The sequence below is a fragment of the Amborella trichopoda genome, chromosome 1 (assembly GCF_054954075.1).
Source record: "Amborella trichopoda isolate Santa Cruz 75 chromosome 1, AtrichopodaSantaCruz75HAP2 v2.0, whole genome shotgun sequence".
Classification (NCBI taxonomy): domain Eukaryota; kingdom Viridiplantae; phylum Streptophyta; class Magnoliopsida; order Amborellales; family Amborellaceae; genus Amborella; species Amborella trichopoda.
In genome coordinates this window covers 4,162,578-4,173,988 of record NC_142336.1, presented here as the reverse complement: position 1 = coordinate 4,173,988, position 11,411 = coordinate 4,162,578, and the positions used below count along the sequence as shown (strand labels likewise).

Here is an 11,411-nt window from a genome sequence, read left to right as displayed (position 1 = left end):
TTGAAAGTACACTTTATTTTTATTGTCTAAAGCCTGGCTCTATACAAACCGCACCAAACCAAAAAATAAAAAAAAATAAAAAATAACTAAATACTTTATTTATTTATTTATTTTACCTTAGAGGTTTTATGGGCTTTTAATAAGACCAGGGGGTTAGTTTTTTTTAGAGGTAGGGGAGGAGTCTTGATTGTACGAGATGTTAGTATAACCGAAGAAAATGTAGGGGGCCTAACCAAAGCCCAAAAAATGATATTTAAAAAAAATAGAAACTAGGATATTCCTCCGAAGAATTTCAAGAAGGGGAATAAATGTAAAAAGAAAAGATATTTAAAAGAAAAAAAGATTTTGAAGAAGGGGAATAAATGGATTTCTCCAAAAAAAAAAAAAAAAAAGGCCAAAAATGATATTTAAAAAAAAAAAGAATTTCAAGAAGGGGAATAAACGGATATCTCAAAAAAATGATGAAAGCCAAAAATGATATTTAAAAATAAAAATAAAAAAGTAGAGTATGCCTCCAAAAGAAGAATTTCAAGAAGGGGAATAAATGGATATCTCATAATAAAAAAAAGCAAAAAAAAGCTGAGAAAATAAAGAGAAAATATATTTAGTGCTTTGATCGAACGCGTCTCTGCAAACCTAAGCCAAGAAAGAGAGAATCGAGTGCTTTTTGAAAACCACTTTTGTTTCTTTTTTTCTCTCTCTTTACCGAAAAAAAATTAAACGTTGAGCGGTTTGATATAGGTACATTCGATTCTCCCTTCCCTTAATTTAGTTTCCACCTTTTTCCATCTCATCTGTGTTGAATTTGCCTCAATCCACAAAATATCGAATACCTCCACTTTGAAAAGCCGAATACCCACCTTGAAAATCCTGTGAAAACTGGTTTTTCAGGTGAACACCAACTTTTTCGGGCTAAATCGTTTTTAACGGGAGATCCTCGATTTATTGTGGAAATTTCGAGTAAATCGTTCCCATTTATCACCCATATTCATATTTAAAACTTCATTTCATCACCCATTTTACTGTTCCCTTACTGCAAATTAGGTTGTGGTTTTCCAGGCGTTTTGTTGGGATTAAATCCCTGGGGATAATCGGTTTAAAGAAACTTGGGAGATTGGTTTTCTGTGTAGGGTTTCGCTTGGATTTAGTCTGAAACTTAGCGGTTCTCAGGTGATATTAGGCCGTATTCTGATCAAGGTACGAGATCGATTTTTATTGTGGGTTTATCATAGCCTTGTTGGTCACATTTAGCCATATTGGTTTCTTGTTAGAAGCTTTGTTTTCTAGCAATTGGGTGGTACCAGGTGTCATAAAAAGGCGTTTTTCTTGTGGAAACTCCCCATTAATACTTTCTATCGTTGCATTTCATCGATCGATCTTGTTGCTTTTTCTTTTGTTTTTTATTGATAAAGCCATACCCAATTTAGGTGGTTTTCTCTGACAAAAAAGCGGTATTTCTTCACCCCACCTGCCAAAAATCCCTAGATTATCTATCCGATCATTTATTAGAGAATGGGAGATCGATTTACCAGTTCGGTTTTTTGTTAAACCCCAATTTTGGGCCATTTTCTGATCGATTAAGGCGGTTTTCCAGTTATACAATGAAGGCCAGAGATTTGGACGACTGGAGGGAGTTTTTCAGAGAAGCTGGTTCTGATATCTTCTCTGTTATTGAATATGCAATCACCATAGCAGCCTCTGATTGCCCAAAAGAATTCAGATTAAGGAGAGATAAGATTGCAGAAAGACTCTATGCCTGTAAATTGATAAGGTGTGGTGAGTGCGATAATGTTACAGTTGCAATGCCCGGCGAGGAGAGGGAAAGTGGTTTTGAGGGTGGAAGTGGCGGTAAAGAAAGCAAGGTGAATAGCAGCAGTGATGATGTCGATAGAAACAGGATAAGCAATTACAGTTACGATGAGGCGGAGGCCTTGACAGAGGAGATTGAGGAGGAGAGCGAAATTGTTAGGGAGGTTTGCAGGATCAAAGAGGTCTTGAGCAATTCAGATGAGGTGGGTTTCTGTTCCTTTCTCTCTCTCCATCTCCCTTCCTTCTTCGTATGTGTGTGCTCTATTAGTGGTTTTTAGAAAGGATTTTTATGGGTCTTTTGTATCCCTGCAATTTTACTGTATATGGACAACTTCCAATCTCTCTGTCAGCACAATCTTCCTACTGATGTTTTTTTGCCCTTTTTTGGAAAACAATGGGTATTTTATCGAACCCTGCCAATTTTCACAGTATATGGCTTGGATTTTGGAGCATTTAATTTTGAGGTCTAATTAGTGCAATTCTCATAAAGATTGTGTTAAAAGTGTTACACATCCCTCCCTCCCTCTCTCTCTTTCTCCCCCCTCCTTGGTTTAAAAGAGAGGAGGTATTCCTTAGCTTCCCCTTCTCTCTCTAGCCATTTGCCTTTCAGATTTTAGGAAAAACTGTTATTATTGCATCTGCAACTTTGCTTGTCATTTATCAGTACAGGGTTTTACTGGTCACCAGTTAGCATTGTTTGATGTTGGGGTCTTAGTTTTCATTTCTCACTTTCAATGGAATTCTTCTTGGATGATGATGGTGGGGATTTCCATCCAGTTTTTAATTCTCATGATATTTTCTTGACCTATTTAGTTTGTGGGTTTTCATTCTCTTGCAGTGTTTGCCATCTCTATTGATTAGTATTGGCCTGCATACTTTTAATCAAAAACTTATAGATTATTATGGAGTTGGTTTTGATGTGGGTATTTGGTTTGGTTGATGATTGTTGCAGTCTCATGGGTTGTTGTATGAGTCATTGAGGAGGCTTCAGTTAATGCAACTCTCTGTGGAAACATTGAAGGTGAAAAATGTTACCTTTTTGCAGATTTACCATTTCTAGTTTTAGATGGGTTGTTGCTCTCTCTCTCTCTCTCTCACTCTCTCTCTCTCTCTCTCTCTCTCTCTCTCTCTCCCACTAATTTTGGAGTGGTTCAGGCCACCGAGATTGGTAAAGCTGTGAATGCATTGCGGAAGCATCAGTCAAAGCAAATTCGCCACATAGTAAAAATGCTCATCAAGTGAGTTGCTTTACTACTCTCTCAAGGCTTACAAATCCATTGTTTTCATTGCTCTTTAAATTGTTGATGTACTAGTTTGGTTGGAAATTCTTTGCATGGTTTAGTTTCTGATAATTTGGATTGTGTTTTATGAGTTTCAGTGGTTGGAAGGATTTGGTGGATGAATGGGTTAATACAGCAACTGCGATGACAGGTTGCTCTCTCTCTCTCTCTCCCCCCCCACCCCACCCCACCGCACCCCACCCCACCCAACCACACCACACTGGTGGGTCAGTTTGCTGATGAATTAATCTTATTAGCAGGTGGCTCACCAGACTCTGTTAAGCCTGCTGTTGCTGAGGAGGAAGAGGAAGAAGGCCTTCCATCTCCCCCACTTGATGAGGGAGCTTTCTTAGCTACTCAAACTACTTCAATTGAGCTTTCTCAGGTACTTCCTCTCTTTTGCTTCTTTTAACTTGTCATGGGGGGGGGAGAGCACTGGCGATTTGGGTTTGTTTTGAATCATGTTTTTGTACCGTTAGTTGTAAGCTGATTGATGTCTGAGCTGATTCTTTTCATTTCTCATCTGTGTTTGTCTTGCTCTTGGCGACGTGAAGTTCTTCGATGGGATGGATGATGATGGAAGTAAGTGCATTTCATTTGTACATTGTCAATTATATTGAATTGATCATTTCCTTTCTCTTGTCAATTTCTTTGTGAACTATGGAATTCTCTCCCTAAACTTGCCATCTCTCTCTTTCTCAGACCCACGAAGCAGCATGGAACTAGGGAAGAATCCTGAGGCCCAAAGGAAGCCTAACTCAAATCTCAGAAAACCTCAGGAGGAAGAAAGAAAACCAGACTCAAATTCCAAGGTTAACTATGATCTTGGAAGAAAACCAGAATTGGTAAAGCTCTCAAAGAGGAAAGAAGAGGAGAATTTGGGTAAAAAGGAGGACCATAGCCAGATTAGAAAGCTAGAACCAGTAGATGTCAGTAAGCAAAACGGGCCCTCAGGACCGGGAAGACCCCCTAAACTAAATCCAGAAAGTAAGCCCAATGGAGTTCTTCCTATGTTGCAGCAAAGATCAAATGCTTTGGGATCCCAAATGAGACCTTTGCCAAATTCGCTAGATGTAAGTGTTCACAAGGTGCTATTTCGGATCTTCGTTTTTAAGGTTTCTAGGTCTACAGCCCTCTGATTTCTTCTCTCTCTCTCTCTCTCTCTCTCTCTCTATTTATTGGTTTCCTTTTAGAAACCCAAACATTCAGAGGATGTTTCTGTGAGGTTGAAATTCGAGGAGGCAAAGCGGAAGCTCCAAGAAGGGTACCAACAAGCTGAAAATGGTCAGTTTTATCACATTGTTTTTATTTGAGCAATTTTGCTTGATTAAGCAAACTTTCCTGATATCTTCTTTCTTTAATATGTTATAGTCATGCATGTACACAAACATTCTGAGAGAGAGAAATTGCAACTAAAATAAGTTCCATTTTCGATTTCCTTAAGTTCTGACTTTTCCGATATAGCTGAAAATTCTTTGGTACTCTGTATTTTAATTGGATGCTTCTTTTATAATGGCTTTCGTTTGTTTCGTAAATTGGAGTCATAAATGAAAATTGCTTTGGAAATTCATCATTTGGATTTTGGATCGCAGTATCGTGTTCTTATTGTATTCATGTTGAATTGGCCTAGCTGTATTGGATTTTAAGAAGCAGCCACTATACTAGATCACTGTAGAACATATCTGAATTAATCAGTACTTCCATATTTGACAATGCTCACTCTCAAGCCATTGCTATGTATTTGTGCAACTTGTGATTGTCAGAAAAAAATTTCTGTTAATTTTATTGGTTCTGCAAAAACTTTTCTTCTTCGCCATAATAAAATGCTTGTTACCACAAAAATTGCAGCGAAGAAGCAGAGAACAATACAAGTAATGGAGTTGCATGATCTCCCGAAACCGAAGCAAGGAATGCATCAGAAGCATCCTCCACCTAAATCAGGATCCCATAACAGGCATTGGAATAGTGGATGGCGCCCATAATAGCACTTCTCTCTACTTTTCTCAAAGGCCACGGGACGAGAGAGAAAAAATTCTGAAAACACGTCTCTCTTTGCTGCAGCGGACCCAAACTTGTTCTTAGATGAGAGAGATTCAATAAATGCTTGTATTTTTTTCGACAACATAAAGGCGACCCATTATTGCTTATGCAACAGGGGGGAAAATTCCCATGTTTCTCTATTGATAGGGGAGGAGAGAAACAACCATGCTCTCTTCTCCTTTTTGTTCGAGATTCAAAGAATTCTAGTTGCAAGAGTCATCAAACTCAAGTGGGCAATAGAAAAATCATACAAGGGACTCTGCAGTGTTTTAAAATTACCAGATTCTAATGGCTGGGCATAGTGACCTTGAAGAGAGAGAGGGACACTCTTTTGAGTCTTAATTTCTCGGATGTTTGTTCTGATATATAAATGTGTAGACATTTGAGTACAGAGATTAATCCAATTTATATATAGTTATATGGATAGGCCTGTACCTTCTTTCTGCTTTATTCATGGAACAGGATGGTGACCACTGCAAATCCCTGTATATGCCAATTTTGATACTTTGGAGACCATGTTTAACAGGTCTTAACTCTCTCTCTCTCTCTCTCTATCTATCTCTCTCTTCCCCATGTGTGTGTATGTGATTCTCTCTGTCAAAAGGATTTTTTGATTTCATAGTCATCTACCCGAGCCTTAAAACGTTATTGCAACCAATGCTTTATAAATAACTGAATCACTCTGGTGCGGATGATTTGTGGCTCACCAAACCCCAACCAGAGCCGAGTTGGGCGAGTCTGAGTCAGCTCGAGAGTTCTAATGAGAAAATTCATTTCTCTTGAGAAACTTAGAGACTAGCTGATTCTGGGGGTTTGCAGCATAGAATCGCCAAGCTCTCGATCTAGCCCGACTAAGGTGAATCCTTTGTCTCTCTACTGAACACCACCCACTTGGGGTATCGATAGAGTCTCTGACTCTCCTTCCCCTGATAGTGAAAGAACCACCATGCCCAAACAAGTACACCCCTACCACATGTTTGCTGGGCCTACTTAGAGAGAGAGAGTACTCCTTTTAGAGAGAGAGAATCTAAGGAAACAGTAGCACAACTACAGAGAGGGGGAGGGACAGTTTGATTGATTGATTTTTACTAGTAATAGTTTTTTTTTATTTTTTTTATGAGTGTTTGAGGTGGTGCGCTTTACTTTTACATTATAAGTTTCAAGTAATTCGCATTTATATTTTTATAGGAAAAATATAGAAAAAAATCATTTTTTTTTATTATAAAAAAGTCAACCATTTTTATCTGGGAGATTTCACCGTCACTCGTAAGTGTGTAATTTTGTAATACACCCGACACCATCAAATTTGAAATCTAAATGTCAGGATTAATTGCAACTTCCTTGTAACAAAGATATGTGGTCTTATTGTATACAATCTCATTTTTATATAAATATGCAGTTTATATATTGTTTTAGTACCTTATATATGGGCACATCTCAACTTTACTAGCAGATGCTCTATAGTACCCATGATGGCCTGAAAAATCTATTCTTACACATTTACTTTTATTTTAAATTATGAAATTTAAAGCTACAAACAAATGGTGATGTGGAAATACTTGGAAATACCTACGGTATGCCGATTCATGTACCGTTGTAGTAAATGCCAAACGGCCTGGATCGAGTCTGGGCCGATTTGACGATGACAAATATTTGACAGTGTTTTATTTTTCATTTTTTTTCTACAAATCAGAATGATCTGAAATCTGAAGCATATGTTCAGAAAAATAAAAGAATCTACGAAAAATATCAAAAAATTATTTTACATGAAATAAATTAACCAAAATACCTTTAAAATTTTCCAGGGGTATTTTGGTCAAAAAATCACAAATTATTTTTTTTATATTTTTATTCAGTGCGTTTTACTAAGATGTACACACGCTCCAAATTTCACGTCATTCCAATTTGTAGAAAAAAAAATTAAAATTCAAACACTCTCAGACAATCATGACCGTCAAATCGGCTCAAATTCGTTCTGGGCCATTGAGCGTTTACTGTAGCGGTATGCACATGGGCGTACATAAACTTTTTCCATATATATATATATATGAGTAATCATCCTATAAGACCCTCTCAAACCCATGTGTGTAGGACCTTAAAGGATCACCATTAAATTTTGTGCATATCTCTAAAAAAGTTATTTCAAGGGTATGAGACTTGACTTTTTTAGAGATCTATACCAAATTTAATGGTGATTATTTAGTGTACTGCACACATGAATGTGGGAGGGTCTCATATGATCAATACTTTATATATATATATATATATATATATATATTGGTATGGGGAAGTGAGAGTTAGTGATTATTCTTCCAAGGCAATCGGTTGTATACTATTTTACCACGCGCAAAAATATTGTGGCACGTGGGACAGAATCCCTCATAAGTCATAATAACCATGATGAACGGTGATAGATGATAGTGAAAAGCTAGGTTTCTTTCAAATCAACGATGCACGAAATAATACTTCAGGGCATACACAAAATGTGAAATGCAAGAGTGGTGGATAGTGAAATCTACCCTACTAAAACATTGCCCAAAAAAAAAAATGTTATGAATGTTGGGAAAACTTTCTTATTGATCATGTTGACCTCAAGATGGATAGATATAAAGAAAAATAAATTTCAAATATTATGAATAGTGCACTTTATAATATGTTATTTGGGCTATTTGTTTTCAAGATTCTTATAAGTTTATAGATCCACTTGATTTGCACTATTTTTAGAAGGAAAATTGTTTCATGCGGGCTGGACCGCATTTCTACAATATGCGGTCCCAAGGTATAAAGCGTCCACCTTAAAGATGGATGCAAATAGGTGGTCCATCTAGAAACAGATGAAACTAACAATCTAAATGTTCTCTTCATAAAATGATTATTTTTATTTCTTAATATATATATATATATATATATATATATATATATATGATCTCCATGTTAGATATTATGTGTCTTTAAAAAAATTGGTTCTGAAAATCTATACCAAAAATAGAATTTTAAGAGTTGACTCATTTCTACATGGACTCATAGAAACCGTCCATTTTGGAATTTAGAATTTAGATTTTGAAGTCATCGTAAGGTTTCTGACATCAGAAATGCTTCTTCAAACAAAATTTAGAGGTGGGCCTTGTTGGTATAGTATAAAGTGGGTACACCCATAAACAAATTCATACATTCTATGTATTATTTCCTTTTTTATTTTTTTTCCTTCAATTAAAGTCTCTATTTGATGAATTATTCTCAAAAAAGGTTCAAGTGCAGTGCCCTCCAAAATTTCATAGATGAAGATGGATTTATGATCTGAAAATGCCTCTTAAGTTGTTCTATATGCATTTCAGTTTTATATCCATGACTTTGCAACTCAAAAAGATAATGCAATTCTGCAAAAAATTAAAATCAACACGCCAAAAATAAAGTTCTATTAGTTTGTTTTTAATGTTTGCAATATATATATTTTTATATTCATGATTGTGATGGTCTAAATTATCAATTTTTGACACTTCAAATTAGTAAGGTTGTTCCATTTTCGATTAATTTTTTTTCAAGTATTATTGGTTTTTTTCCTTTAGATATCCTTTAGATATACTATTTGAAACTCTTTGTTGTATTTACATATAGATTGGATTCTTGGACATACGGTGATGCACTTGACTTTATTTAAGTGCAAGTTCCTTTTGTGAAAATCTTGAAAATGGACGGTTTAGATAATGTGTTGCAAGATGCAATATTTTTGGGACTCAAAATCAATTTTTTAAAAAATATTCATACACCTCATTGTCGAGATGATCAATTAGAGGGTTTTTCAATATTAAAACAACATTTTCTAATGGATTTTTGAGGTGCATATGTAATTCTACATTTTAAGGTTACAACCTTTTATAAACTTTTTCTTTTTAGAATTTATTTGCATATTAATTTTATATGTTATATTTCAATACACAATCAAAACAATATACATGAGAAAAATTAAGTTCAAAATTTTTTTTCATTTTCACTATTTAAAATGATATATTTTAAGATTCAAAATGTTTATTGTTTCAAATTTAGAATCGTTCACCTTGTGAAAATTTAGATCGAAAAAATAAATGAATTTTAGGAAGAGGCCCCATAAGAACATGAGAACATGCATGGACCGAAACATGTTTCAAAATTATTTATTTAAAATGTTTCTATTTATTTTCTCTATCTTGTTCCTTTGACTGGTAGGATTAGGGTTTGAACAAGTGAATCATGGGTGACGCGTTCTATTGTCCTCAAATTTATTTTTCAACAGTACGACTTGTTCATTCATTGACTCACCTAAAAACTGTGTGGATTTTGAAGTTTATGTGATATTCAAGTAACGTAAAGGAAAAAGTTTATATAGAGCCAAATTAGAGCCTACCTCAAAACTGTGATTAGAATATGTTGTTTTGATGCCCAAATATCATCAAATTGATATTATCGACAACATGATGCATACACATGAGAAAAAAAAAATTAAATTAAATTTCGAAAATAGTGTATCTTGTAACGCATTTTTCAACCGGCAATTTTTTAGATTTTCAGGTTTTTATAGATCTCCTCGATCTACACTATTTTTGTAGCTTTAAGTTTTATAATTAACTATGAAAATATATTTTAAGGCTATCACAAAACTTTCCAGTATTGAAACCATTTTTTTCGACACTATTTGAAAGTGGGCTTTAATTTGATTGTTTAGAGCTTTGGCTCTATACAAACCGCACCCTAACTTAGAAAAATACTTGAGTCAATTAGGGTTTTTCAATATGGTTTTGACTTGAGCTCCCTCTGGATCCCCGAATCCAGGTGGGTTCACCCCTTGGTTGCAAAAAATGGATATGGGATGCATCGTTCACTCGCAAACTCGAATCTGATTGTTGGTTGGTGATCTAGATCGGGTTTGAATCGATCCAAATTGATAATCCAAATTATATTTAAAAGAAATAAAACAAATTAAAAATTAAAATAGGGGTTTATGTAGTCAGGATTTAGAGTGGATCTAAGAAAGCATTCAATAAGCTTAATAAAACTAAGAAAAAGATTAGAAGGAGGGTTTAAGGAGGAACAACCATGACCCATCCTAATCGATTTCTATTGAAATTAGCGATCCAGATCGAAAATTGTCTAGTTTTAAAGCACTGATTAGCCTTATACAATGCATCAGAGCTTTATCTTAGCCTTTCCATGTCGGCAGTCATGAAAATAACAGTGCTTAACATGTTGTCAATAGGCGGCTTTGCAATCCCAAAAATCGCACCTTACCCATGTGTCAGACACCACCAATTCGATTCTGACCCAGTGAAATTTTATTATCAGTGATTAAAACTAGGATCTACGTCTTAAATAATATTTTATGTAGCAGTAAGGTTGTAGCAATCTACATATTTATTTTATTAAAAAAATATATATAACAACTTAACGTAATATTAAAAATATACGAAATCTACATCGTTCAACTAAAATTGATAAAATAAAATTCGAGCATTAACCTGCAAATACGATTGTACAATTAAGGTAAGTCGTTTCTATACTCTACCTAAAAAGAGCTACCCAACCATAAGTCGAGGCACACGAGATTCATGAGTTTGAAAGTTAGAAAATGAGGTTTTGAAGGGTGTGGGCCTTGTTATGAGCTAAGAGAGAGAGAGAGAGTGGGAGGAGGTATACTTTAGAGAGAGAAAGATCATGGTATGGAATATAGACCATATTTTGAGGGAGGGGGGAGGGCATATTTAGAGCATTGACCATAGAGAAAGGGAAGGCATATTTTAGAGATAAAAGGCGTGGTATTGACCATATTATGTGAGAGAGAAAGAGAGAGAGAGAGAGCATTTGACTTAGAAAGAGAAAGGAAACATTTGATAGAGAGAGAGGTTATGGGCATTTGACTTAGAGAGAGAGAGGAAACATTTGATAGAGAGAGGTTATGGGCATTTGACTTAGAGAGAGAGGAAACATTTGATAGAGAGAGAGTGAGGTTATGGGTATTTGACTTAGAGAGAGAGAGAGGAAGCAATTGATAGAGAGAGGCCTTTAGCACATTGGCATGTCCAGCAGTATTATCATTTTTTTTTTTTTTTTTTGTATTGGGTCATAGGGCCCACATCTCTCTAACAAATTCACCCCCTTCCACAGCCCATATTTATTCCTTTTCTTGTCTTGCACTTTCTCCATATCAAATTGCCACCACTCTCTCTCTAACAAATCCCCCCATCTCTATCTCTCTCTCTCTAACAAATTCCCTTCCCCCAATTTATTCCCTCTCTTGTTTTAAGCTTCCTC

At 35.5% G+C, this 11,411-nt stretch overlaps 1 protein-coding gene across 3 annotated transcripts; it reads left to right on the top strand.

Annotated features, from left to right (window-relative positions):
- Window positions 1-545: 545 nt before the first annotated feature.
- On the top strand, window positions 546-5,553 carry LOC18427141 (Transcription elongation factor (TFIIS) family protein). Of its 3 annotated transcripts, none has more exons than XM_020662893.2 (10): window positions 546-741; window positions 1,595-2,012; window positions 2,762-2,830; window positions 2,965-3,047; window positions 3,188-3,240; window positions 3,350-3,474; window positions 3,644-3,671; window positions 3,792-4,162; window positions 4,283-4,373; window positions 4,938-5,553. In XM_020662893.2, exons 2-10 carry the CDS (start codon window positions 1,602-1,604, stop codon window positions 5,069-5,071), a joined length of 1,365 nt encoding a protein of 454 aa, XP_020518552.1. In that variant the 5' UTR covers window positions 546-741; window positions 1,595-1,601; the 3' UTR covers window positions 5,072-5,553. The 3 variants fall into 3 exon arrangements, with proteins under 3 accessions (XP_020518552.1, XP_011620727.1, XP_020518551.1); XM_011622425.3 differs by lacking the exon at window positions 546-741 and adding an exon at window positions 801-1,197; XM_020662892.2 differs by lacking the exon at window positions 546-741 and having other exon boundaries at window positions 801-2,012.
- The last annotated feature ends 5,858 nt before the right edge of the window (window positions 5,554-11,411 follow it).

Coding starts and splice junctions, on each gene's coding strand:
- LOC18427141 (XM_020662893.2), top strand. CDS start 1,602: ATGAAGGCCAGAGATTTGGACGACTGGAGGGAGTTTTTCAGAGAAGCT. Junction 3,475..3,643: donor CTTCAATTGAGCTTTCTCAG/GTACTTCCTCTC, acceptor GGCGACGTGAAG/TTCTTCGATGGGATGGATGA. Junction 3,672..3,791: donor TGGGATGGATGATGATGGAA/GTAAGTGCATTT, acceptor TCTCTTTCTCAG/ACCCACGAAGCAGCATGGAA.